General features: G+C 42.2%; 1 protein-coding gene across 2 annotated transcripts; it reads right to left on the reverse strand.

Annotated features, from left to right (window-relative positions):
• Positions 1-5302: 5302 nt before the first annotated feature.
• LOC125547212 (shaggy-related protein kinase alpha-like) lies at positions 5303-9025 on the reverse strand. 2 transcript variants are annotated; one of them, XM_048711181.1, is made up of 13 exons: positions 8833-9025; positions 7893-8074; positions 7716-7808; positions 7564-7623; positions 7180-7452; positions 7008-7082; positions 6845-6901; positions 6622-6762; positions 6484-6534; positions 6259-6354; positions 6101-6184; positions 5850-5952; positions 5303-5755 (listed from the first exon to the last, which is right to left on the reverse strand). In XM_048711181.1, the coding sequence occupies exons 2-13, from the start codon at positions 8007-8009 to the stop codon at positions 5673-5675; spliced, it is 1233 nt and encodes a 410-aa protein (XP_048567138.1). In that variant the 5' UTR covers positions 8010-8074; positions 8833-9025; the 3' UTR covers positions 5303-5672. The 2 variants fall into 2 exon arrangements, with proteins under 2 accessions (XP_048567138.1, XP_048567142.1); XM_048711185.1 differs by having other exon boundaries at positions 8829-8999.
• Between the last annotated feature and the right edge of the window lie 3547 nt (positions 9026-12572).

Here is a 12572-nt window from a genome sequence, read left to right on the forward strand (position 1 = left end):
GATTTTTCCTGGTCGAAATCGCTCGGGAGGAAAGAGATAGAACCTTATCTCTTCGCTGGTTTTGCAATTTAGCCCTTGCGGCTTACCTATTTACGGAATAGCCCAAAACTTGTGTCTGTCATCATTTTGTGGCTAATTCCGGGATGTTTCGGGACATTGCAGCTTGGTCCAACTACTTGCTATTTATTAGCACTGATAATATTTAGGCCATATACCGATCATCATTTAGCCCATTTTCTGTTGAGTTTAACATTCCAGAATATGTGGTTATTATGTGGCATGTTCAATGTGTTTGCTATTTAGCAATCCCTATAACATGTCCTATTATTACAATGATACTGTTTTGCGATTGAGATTAAGTTTTCTCGCACAACAATATTGATTTGCGATTGAGAATATTTTTCTCCCGCAAAATAATTTCATAGCGATTGAGATTAATTTTCTCTCGCAAAATATTAATTTACCCTGCTGAATTATCTTGCAACTTGATACAATATCATCTCATTTAATTTGAGGTCTATACAATTCAAGTTTTTCACTTGAACATCAAGTTTGCAACATCATTACTATTCATTATAATAGTGGTGTATTTCTGTTGAGTATGATGTATTCCAGAATGTATGTATCTCCATGTTTGCTACTTGTCGAGATTAATACGTCTATTTGCAATTGAGATTTTGACATTCTTCATGAACATGTCACAACGGTCGAGATTGTTTTCTCCCGCACAACAAAACTTGTAAATTTTTGACAATAACATCTACCTCAATATTAGGAAAACACAAGGTAATGAGTTGAATCTACTGCCCATGTGCAGAGTAACTCTATTACTGTGAGATCTGCATGATCTTCAATGTGTTATGTTCCCACAATTGAGGTTGAGCTTTTTCAAGTTATACACTTGAGTCAAATTTTTGCATTCTTATTACAAAACTATGATGATTTTTAATTTACTTCTTGTAAATAAATTATCTCTGGCTTGCTCTATAAATAATCGATGGCTAACAATTTGAGGCACTTGCCCTCAATGACCACAACTTACTTAAGCTAGCAGGTCATGGACATCAAGATCAGTCTTGCATCCCATGGGATAGCGCGTGCAATCCATGCCATGCCACCGGGACGCAAAGGACCTCAAGGGTAATGGTTTGGAACTCATTTCAAACCCTCAACCTGACACCATCAAGCTGTCACGAGACCCTATGAGCATGGAGAGCATGATGGTTGAATATGCATCAACCGACATGTTTGGAGACTATACATTTAGTCCCTTAGTCTCCTTAGTGATCTATTTATTTATGTCCATTTATGATGTTCTAATAAGAACATCATTATTGTTGTCATTATATATTGTATATCACAATATATTGTATCAGCACTTTGATACAAATTCATTTGTATGTATTCTATATATCCGACATTAATTTTCTTGAGAATCTTCATATCTATATATAGATTTCTACGGGAGTCAATCCGATGAAAATTGATATGTGCCTTGTGGACATTTGCATCACAAACTCTATACTCAAGGAAGTTCAATGTTTCCACTCTCATTGAGAGAAAGGAGATATTTTAAAATCGCTAGATGCAATGAGGTATTTGTTGGCTCAACTCGAGTCATATTTACTATCCCCGTGGGTACTCGAGTAACGTCGGGATGTTTCATTGCTTCTCAAGTTTAACTCGTACCCTATTAAGCTATAGAGATATTCGTCAAAAATGGTTTCCATAGCGAAACCTATGCCGACAACAAAGAGAAATATCTTCTCTGATATGGCAAGCACATTCTCTATGTATCATCTGGGTTGTACTACACATACTACAGAACCCGTAGCACATGTTGCATGCGAGATAGTTTTCCAGAGTGTCTTTTGCATGACAAACTTGGCATTCCAGCTTTGGTCATCATTGACATTGGGTTGAAACCGAAACTATCAACAATTCCAATGGTTTATGATTATTATGATGCTTAATTCTTACAATATTTGGATTTTGTGTGCACTACATGTGACACAGGGAGGCAAATTTTAAGGCTCACACACCTTAAAGTGTATGCATAACCACTCAGACTCCTTGAATGCATCAAGTCGAGGTAAATGGCTCTTCCCAACCATTGAGTAGACTATTCAGGTATTCCATGGTTCTAAAAGACATATCTACATGATGGTCTTAAGTGTGTGCTTTATTCACACGAAACCATTGGCTTATTATCCTGACAACGATTTCAACCAAATCGAATGGATAATATTGCAGAATTCTCCTTGAGTGCCTTCTCTATGGCCCTCAGATTAAAGTTTAGCAATTTGTCCTAATGTCTAGACTCAAAATGGTTTGGTAGAATCCTATCAAAAGAGTTAAGCTCATTGCATTATCTTTACTTTGTAATTGCAACTTACCAATTTTACATTGGAGTCATGCAGTTTTACACGCTCATGACAGAACTGCATAATATTATTCCCCTCTATCTTTGATATGTGGATATCTACCAAGTATTTCCTATCTGCGGTAATTCGGTTGCATACCGATATCACCACCCGGCGTACATCATTGGCCCCTCAACATATAGTTGGGATCTATGTGAGGAATAACTGTATTACCGTCAATACCTCAAGCCCCTCACACGGGAAGTTATTCAAGGCCAGTATGCTGATTCAATGAGGAACATTTCCAGGCATTAGGGGGAGATTTCAAGTACCATAAAGAATGCCAGGAAATTAGTGGAATGTTCAACACATTTCTGCCTCAAATCCACATACTCAAAGATCTGAACCATGCATTCAGAACATTTGCAACACATTGCAAATAACCTGCCAGATTCATTTGCTGACTATAAAGGTGTCACAATCCTACAATCCTGCAAAATATGCCCGAAAGAGTGAAGGTACCAATAAGAATCACTCCACTCCCCATTCGAAGCAATAGGGGGAGGTGTATGGCAATAGTACATCAGGATTTAGCTTCTTGCAAGCAAGGATATCAAGGCCTGTGAATCAGTAAATGCAAGTCAACTTCACATTGACAGACACCTAATGGGTAGTATACACCCAGTGGACGGGAAACCTCCACCAACCCAGGTCATAGTGCACACAATGACCGGGACATCGGAATACCCGACTCAATCGCATTAGGAAATCGCGAGCAGTCACCATGGGTAACGATATTTCCATCAACTATATATTGATATATAGATTCTGGAGAAACATATAACCGGAAGTCTACAATTGTCGACATACATTTCTCAACTAGATTGAAAAAACCTTTCAAGTGATTCAGATCCAAAGACCATGGCCATGGCAAAGTGTGAACAACACTCGGACTGAACTCAAGCAAAGGGTATAATCTTGGTAGAAATAATCTTGCTCAATAATGGAAGGTATTCATAAGCAATACTTACACCAGTTTTCTTCTGAAAACAGAATTGAGAACAACAAGGTGGTGAAATATAGAGCAAGTATTGTAGCACAAGGGTTCACGCAGATACCCAACTATTCTCAGAGGTGGAATCTCTTTCTGATAACTTATATCATTGACAGCATAAAATCATCTATCTTTGCAGTTGATAGATGTAGTGATTACATATCCATGTGGATCACTAGATTCAGACATATATGATTGATTCCCGATGAAATCTCAATTCTGAATCGAAATACAAAATGCAACATACATTGTGTAGAATCAGTAAGTCACCATACGACTTATTGTTGTCGGTACATATGATACAACCGACGTAGTGGGTTCCTTATGCATAAGGATTACTCCTACAATGATGATTATCCATATTTGTGTGTCTGCAATGATGACACATGTAATTATCTAAATGACGGAGTTTAAAATAAAGGATTTGGGTAAACCAAAATACCGCTCGTTACTACAACTTGAGCACCTTCATTCATACATTATGGTTTACTATGTTGTCTATATCCAAATATATTGGAGAAATTCATTGTGGATAAATCTTATCCATCCATAACTCTCATGGCAGTTCATTCTCTAGACATAGAGGAAGATCTATTTAGACCAAGAGATGATGGAAATAAGATATTGGAACTCAACGTTCCGTAATGCCATTGGATCCACCAAACACAATTGGTTGGTACTCAAGAATATCTTTCGATATCTCCAAGGCATCAAACATTTTGTCCTGGTTTTTCAGTTTCACAGAAATGTGAACACCGATATCGTTGGATACATCGATCAGATCCCCACTATGTCAGATCGTAGACAAGCTTAGTGTTACTACTAGGTGTGGTAGCCCTCTCATGAAGAGTCTTCGAAACAGACATCATGGCTATATCCACCAACCATTATCTCAAAGATAATGTTGCTTGTGTTGCTCGGATGCAAACAGGTTACATAATAAGCAATATCACTATATTGCATATCTTGTAAGTCAAATCATATGACTGATTTGTTCACCAAGTCTCTACCAACTTCTACATTCCGGAAATATGTTCATGAAATTGGTATATGACGGCTTCGGAATTTGCAAGAATCAAGGGGAGTATCTTCCTGAATTGTTCCTGTTAAAAGCATCATATTATACTCTTTTTCCCTTCATGAGTTTACTTTATAGGTTCTCATGAAGGTTTTTAATAAGGTAATATCAACACAAGACAATATGTCATATTTTCTGTTTTCCCCACCGGGGTTTTTAAGAAAGTATATACGACATATTTATTGTCCTTTAATTCTATGGGGTTTTCTCATATTGAGTTAAACAGACAATAATCATTATATGTTGCATTATTTTCTCCTTATTTTCCCACAGGGTTTGAAGGAGTTTTAGCAACATATCAAACACCCATCTCCTCACATTTTTCCCACAGGGTTTTTCGAGGAGACTTACCTAAGTTGATGATGATGATACTACATGGACAAGCGTAGATTAGGGGGAGTGTTAAGACTTAATTAACACAAGTTAATTAAGAGATTAAATCTCCACTTATCCAAACTGTCATACAAAGAGATGCAACTCTTGTAACCGTCGTGTCCTAACTTGTCATCATCAATAGACACAGTTTTTCATTACTATCAGATTGCGTCTCGTTCTATTTCAATAGCGAGCGCCGCAATTTATAGACGCGCGGGAAGCGGCACACCAAAAGTAGCGCGCGAGCTGCCGCCCTTTGCCGTGCCGCGCGTGCGTCTCTTGGCGCGACTGTTGGAGATGCTCTTAAGAGAATGCAGGCCCTCGGACTGATTTGCTAGGATACAAACACGAGGCAGCAGTATCTACTCAAGTTCAACAACTTAGTGGTTCCGAGGATTTGTCAACTTGTTCAGTTTGTACCAGATAGCAAAATTGAAAAACTTGACAGTATCTGACAGAACAATGTGATGAGTACAAATGAATTATAGCCTGGATCCATGAACAAATACTGGACCAAATATTGGCGGTACATAGGGTGCATCCTTCATTGCATAGCACATGAGCTCAGGGGAAAACGGTCGAAACACTTCTCATCTACTTACAGAATCATGGGTGGTTTGTTACATCGGCAGTAGGGGGAAAGAATACATGACATCGAGGTCTCGGACGAGAAAAAGAATAATAATCACATGTGTCATCGCCTATATCCCGTGTGGCTGCAGGCAATCTCAAATTCCTGGGGTTTCTAGTAGACGACAACTGGATTTGTTCTGAACTAAACTTCAAGCAGCCGTCTGACGGATCACCATCCTACAAAGGCACAGTTCTTCCGAGCATGTTCAGGGATGAGCTTCACCAGGATGTCCATTGGCACGCCCTTCAACTCTGTTCAAGTCCAGCACACCAGAGTTGAAGATAAGTAGGGTTATAAACATTTGATTAGTGCTAGTGCGAGTGCGAGTTAATGTTGTAGACTAACCATGGGGCTTAAAGTTAAAGAGGGGAGGAAGAAAACGGCCGTTCGGTAAACGGGTGTTTGGGTCCCGGAGTTCATCGAAGAATGGATGAATTAATGCTTCCAACTGTATCAGGAAAGCAGGTAGGAATGTAAGCTACAGCTTGCACAAAACAGCATCCGTTCGAATACAGGGAAGCAAAAGCATTTAATTTAACAGTGATGACTATAAATCAAACTTCTCTAGGAAACAATATTTGCTCAGCAACACTCACAGCAGTTGAACGCAGGCTTGGTGAATATTGCAAGAGTCTGGAGACAAGATCTACTGCTTCAGCAGGCATTCTTTTATGGAAGATCTGATGGAAATAAAAATAATAATGTTATACTGAAGCCTTAGAAGCAAATAAAACAACTAACAAAAGGTTCCTACCTTGTGCCATGGGTGAGCTTTGATTTGTGGGAATTTAAACTCTGTATAATTTGGATTCATGCACTTAATTTCTTCTCTTGTAGGGGTACCTAAAACCTGATGGGAAACAATGTAAGTAGGTGTAAATACAACTAAAAGATGGTAACTTCCTTGGAAACAATGTAAACAGGAACAAATACAATTAAACAGACAGCAACTTCCAGGGGAGAAAGATTGTGAATGTACCTTGATGATTTCAACAAGCTGATCAACACCACTGTCGCCAGGGAATATAGGCTATTAGGAAAGAGAATGGATCTTAGGCTGACAGATCCCATAAGCTGGATAGTTTAATAATCACATATAAATTGTGTGGTCATTTACCTGTCCTAGAAGGAGTTCAGCAAGAACACAGCCAGCAGACCAAACGTCAATTGCCGTTGTGTATTCAGTAGCACCAAATATGAGCTCTGGGGCTCTATAGTACCTTGAACAGATATAGGAAATATTTGGTTCTCCTTTTACCTATCAAAAATAAAAAGTAGTTAGACAACATGAAAATGGCAATGTCGTGCAAGTGTGAATATCAGGTAATGTATGATCATACCAACACTTTCGCACTTCCGAAGTCACATAATTTCAATTGGTGTGTATGTGGATTCACCTGGCAAAAATAATTTTTCATCAAATCAGCTGACTATACCAAAAGTAGTGCTTAACTATACATTAAATGCTTCAGGAAGTGTTCAATTGATTTGTAATGTACGAACCAGAAGATTTTGAGGCTTGATGTCTCTGTGGCATACTCCAATGCTGTTGTGAATGTATGCCAAAGATCTACATATCTGTCAATTATAATGAATTTAACAACTTATGGTCAGTACTAAGCAGTGCTTGAATAGATTTAACAGACTTTTGGCAGGAAAAGAGCATGAACTTTACCTGATACATGTACAGTTTTGCATATATCAAGGGCATGCGTTGGTTCATCTTGTTGTAATGCTTAATGACACGATGAGCAGTCTCCGGCACATACTCAAGCACCAGGTTGAGGTAAAGCTCCTCCTTCTCAGTCTTTGAGAAAAAACAATGCTTTAAAGCCACAACATTTGGGTGGTCAAGAACTCGCATCGTTTGCAGCTCACGGTTCTTATATCTCTTGTCTTGAAGAACCTTCTTTATAGCCACCGTCTCCCCAGTTTCAAGACACTTAGCCTATGCAAGATCATTCAGAAAAAGTTGGAGCCATCAGGAATTGCTAAATAAAAGTATACACAAATTAACACATCAAGACACTAAAAAATACTGATTTATCCAGTAACAAACCTGGAAAACAGTTCCAAATGACCCATTACCAACCACGCGCTCAGCCATGTAGCTAATGGTCTGCAATGCAGATACATAGCTTAGTAGAGAGAAATTATTGAGCTTCGGAGAGGATTGCAATAACACCAGTTAATATAGATTCTTTTACATACCTGTTTTGCTTGCCCATTTCTTCCCTCAATGCTTGTGACTATAATATGGCCTGGTTCCGTCCCATTGCCGTTGACTACTATATCCTCAGGGTCCTGCATTGTTCAGACACAAAATTAGGAACTGATCACCTGCCAAAAGACATAAGGTGAAGTGGTCAACCAGTCTAGGGAGATTACCCTGTCATCCCTTATGCTCATATTGCCCATCTCGTTCGGAAGTCGGTCGGCATCACCACTAGTACTCGTGTCATTCTGAAAGCGCGAGGAAGGACGCACCGCACCAACCGAGGCCATAATGTGGTAGAATTACCCAATAAGAGTTACAGGCTACCGTTCAGAATGCACCGTACTTGGTTAACCTGCAAAAGGCAGCATTACTGTGAGTCAGAAACGTACAGGTAAGTCGATCGTCTAAAGGAGGTGACCAGGATAATTGTCTAAGGACGTCCACTTCTGGTTGCAGACAATTTCTATTGCTTGATAGGCTTGAAGATACTGAAAAGTTTATAATTTTACACTCCCAACGCCCTCTCGACAGCCAAATTCCTAGCAAGATTGGAGCCTGTTCTCGGTGGCTCAAACCAGTTCTTGTCACAAGCCAGAAAATTAGACTGGTTCCCACATATCATAAAGCTCTGTCTAAAAGTCTGATCATGCAGGACATACTCAGCAACTCGATACCCACCGTTAGCTTCCGAAGCTAGTTGACCAATTCGCGTCTCCTTGCTTGGTACGGTAGGCATATATCGAAATTAAAAACGACACAATTCTCGATCCAGATCACCGTATTTGCATCGAAGCCTGCATCCATCCTCACCAACTCCCCTCCAATCCAAGACATTCAGGACCGCGGAGAACCCAGCAAGAGGACGCAATCGAGCTCCGAGCCCCAAATTTTGCAAGCCAGAAGAGGAAAAAAAAAAGGAAAACAAACACCTATCATCCGAACCGAGGGCAGGCCATCACCTAAAACGCAGCACCCTAAGACCACCGAACCCTAGAACCACGGCTTCTCCCTCGCCCTCGCGCAAGGACCCGCCGGAATCGACGGATCGGAGAAAACGGAGGATGCCCGAATTGATTGATTGATCGATCGATCGATCGATCGATTACCTACCGGGTAAGAAGGCCGGCCTGCCCGACGCGGGGATCCGGGGCGGAATCCGCCTGGCGCGGGGGTGAATTTCCCCCCTCCCTCCCCAGCTCCGGCGCGGGACGTGGGGGGAGGATCGGAGGAGAGGAGGGGGCGGCGAGCGAGCGAGCAGAGCAAATGGGAGGGAGGGGTCGCCAGGGGGGAAAAAGAGGTTATAATGCGGAGGAGGAAAAAAAAGATGTGATTAATTAATTAATTGCGTTGGGTTCATTAACTCGTTGATTAATTAATTAGCAAACCTGTCTGTTTGACCGTTGAAAGGTTCTGGCCCCGGGGCGCCCTCATCGTGTCATGTGATGTGGGGCCGGTTTTATCTTTCTTTGTACTACTTCCTGGTAAATTTGACAATTTTGACCTTGGGATGAAATCAATTCGCGGAATGAACTGCCCGTGAAACTATTTCACAGCACTGACATTTTTGTGTAGCGTCCGCCACGACGGCGCCACACCCTACGGTGCAGCGCCTAACTCGGGGGCGTTGCACTCCAGTCCAGCGTGGCAGCCCCTGGGCCCGCACCCAGTAGTGCAGCGCCTCCGTGCTAGGCGCCACACATGTAATGTGCAGCGCCTAGCGTTCGGGCGCTGCACTGTGACTTAGACGCCAGCCGCCCGCTCCCCCCTCCCCCCACCCCACCCCATTCGTTCAGTTGCAAAAGAAGCAGCGGCGCCGGTGGCTTCCTCCTCTCCCCCTCTCAATCCCCTCTCCCAAATCCTTCAGATCCGACGATTTGGTCCGTGCATTTCTTCACCAATCCATCTTAGAAGGTACTCTCCTCCGATCCCCTTCTTTCTATCCATAGAAAATATGATATTTTGAAGATTTGAGGAATCCTTGTTTGATTAGATTAGATTTGAATCTTGCATGTATTAGAACTTTGCATGTATTACAACCCCTGTTTGTTTGATTTGTGGAACCCTAGTTTAGTTTATGGAAGAGTTATTTGTATGAAGTAGGCATACTTTATGGAAAAGTCATTTGTATGAAGTAGGCCTAGTTATTTGTGGAACCCTAGTTTATTAGTTTTGTTTGATTTGATATGGTTGGATACATAGATTGGTATGGTTGCATCTAGTAGGCATACTTTAATTTATTTGTATTCAAAAGATAATCGTGTTGACAAGAAAGCTTTATTTCAAAATTGTTAGGATGGTTTGGCTTCTCGATGATCACTGGGACAAACAACACCGGTCGTACGCTATGGCGGTGGAGCATCGGGTAATAATTAAAGTGGCCTGTTTTATGAATTTCGTATTTATTTCAAACACAAATGCCCCATATGTAATGTTATGAATTGTTTGTTTGTAGGAGCTTGCACCTTTGAAGCTTCGTTCTCACGGGGTCACCCTTGGGTGGATGCTCTATGATGAGCGATACACACCGTATGTAAGGGAGACAGGACTTCTCCCTTTCATCCATATGGTCAGACGGTCGACGCCACTCAACAATGCTCCAGCACTCATCGCGCTTATTGATCATTGGCGGCCGGAGACACATAGTTTTGAAGGAAATATGCCCTAGAGGCAATAATAAAGTTATTATTTATTTCCTTATATCATGATAAATGTTTATTATTCATGCTGGAATTGTATTAACCGGAAACATAATACATGTGTGAATACATAGACAAACAGAGTGTCACTAGTATGCCTCTACTTGACTAGCTCGTTAATCAAAGATGGTTATGTTTCCTAACCATGAACAAAGAGTTATTATTTGATTAATGAGGTCACATCATTAGTTGAATGATCTGATTGACATGACCCATTCCATTAGCTTAGCACCCGATCGTTTAGTATGTTGCTATTGCTTTCTTCATGACTTATACATGTTCCTATGACTATGAGATTATGCAACTCCCGTTTGCCGGAGGAACACTTTGGGTGCTACCAAACGTCACAACGTTACTGGGTGATTATAAAGGAGCATTACAGGTGTCTCCAAAGGTAGATGTTGGGTTGGCGTATTTCGAGATTAGGATTTGTCACTCCGATTGTCGGAGAGGTATCTCTGGGCCCTCTCGGTAATGCACATCACATAAGCCTTGCCCTTGCAAGCATTGCAACTAATGAGTTAGTTGCGGGATTATGTATTACGGAACGAGTAAAGAGACTTGCCGGTAACGAGATTGAACTAGGTATTGAGATACCGATGATCGAATCTCGGGCAAGTAACATACCGAAGACAAAGGGAACAACGTATGTTGTTATACGGTCCGACCGATAAAGATCTTCGTAGAAAATGTAGGAGCCAATATGAGCATCCAGGTTCCGCTATTGGTTATTGACCAGAGACATGTCTCGATCATGTCTACATTGTTCTCGAACCCGTAGGGTCCGCACGCTTAATGTTACGATGACAGTTTCATTATGAGTTTATATATTTTGATGTACCAAAGGTTGTTCGGAGTCCCGGATATGATCACGGACATGACGAGGAGTCTCGAAATGGTCAAGACATGAAGATTGATATATTGGAAGCCTATGTTTGGACATCGGAAGTGTTCCGGGTGAAATCGGCATTTTACCGGAGTACCGGGAGGTTACCGGAACCCCCCGGGAGCTAAATGGGCCATGATGGGCCTTAGTGGAAAAGAGAAGAGGCAGCCCTACATGGGCTGTGCGCCTCCCCTTCCCCTAGTCCTATTAGGACTAGGAGAGGTGGCCGGCCCCCTCTCTCTCTTTTCCCCCTCCGCGAATCCTATTCCAACTAGGATTGGGGGGGGGGAATCCTACTCCCAGAGGGAGTAGGACTCTCCTGGCGCGCCCCCCTTGGCCGGCCAGCCTCCCCCTCTAGTCCTTTATATACTGAGGTAGAGGCACCCTAGAACACACAAGTTGATCCACGTGATCTATTCCTTAGCCGTGTGCGGTGCCCCCAGCCACCATATTCCTCGATAATACTGTAGCGGAGTTTAGGCGAAGCCCTGCTGCTGTAGTGCATCAAGATCGTCACCACGCCGTCGTGCTGACGGAACTCTTCCCCGACACTTTGCTGGATCGGAGTCCGGGGATCGTCATCGAGCTGAACGTGTGCTCGAACTCGGAGGTGCCGTAGTTTCGGTGCTTGATCGGTTGGATCGTGAAGACGTACGACTACTTCCTCTACGTTGCGTGTCAACGCTTCCGCAGTCGGTCTGCGTGGTACGTAGACAACACTCTCCCCTCTCGTTGCTATGCATCACATGATCTTGCGTGTGCGTAGGAAATTTTTTGAAATTACTACGAAACCCACAACAAGTTTCCATCTTCAGACCGGGGAGATGACCGTGACGCTCCAGGATATTGCTATGATCACCGGTCTTCCCATCAATGAGAATCCTCTATGTATGAGCACCGATTCCGATGGGTGGCGCGCGTAGATGCATGCCCTTATCGGTATGTCCGGAGCCTCCGGAACCAGCAGCAAAAGACAAGAAGAAGGAAAGAGTCGCAGCCGGTGCTACTTTCACGTGGATTACTGAGCACTTTGGTACTTGCCCACCGGAAGCTGATGAGGACACGGTCAAGACATATGCTCGTGTCTACATGTGGTACGTGATATCCAGGACTATGTTTGCTGATAGCACAGGCAAGAATGCTCCATGGATGTGGCTGAAGGCGTTGACCGTCTTCGATAGCAATTGGAGTTGGGGTTCGGCGACACTGGCTTACTTGTATAGACAGGTATGAAGTTGTTTCCTTTTCACTTCATTGCTACATTATGA

The sequence above is a fragment of the Triticum urartu genome, chromosome 1, assembly GCF_003073215.2.
Source record: "Triticum urartu cultivar G1812 chromosome 1, Tu2.1, whole genome shotgun sequence".
NCBI lineage: Eukaryota > Viridiplantae > Streptophyta > Magnoliopsida > Poales > Poaceae > Triticum > Triticum urartu.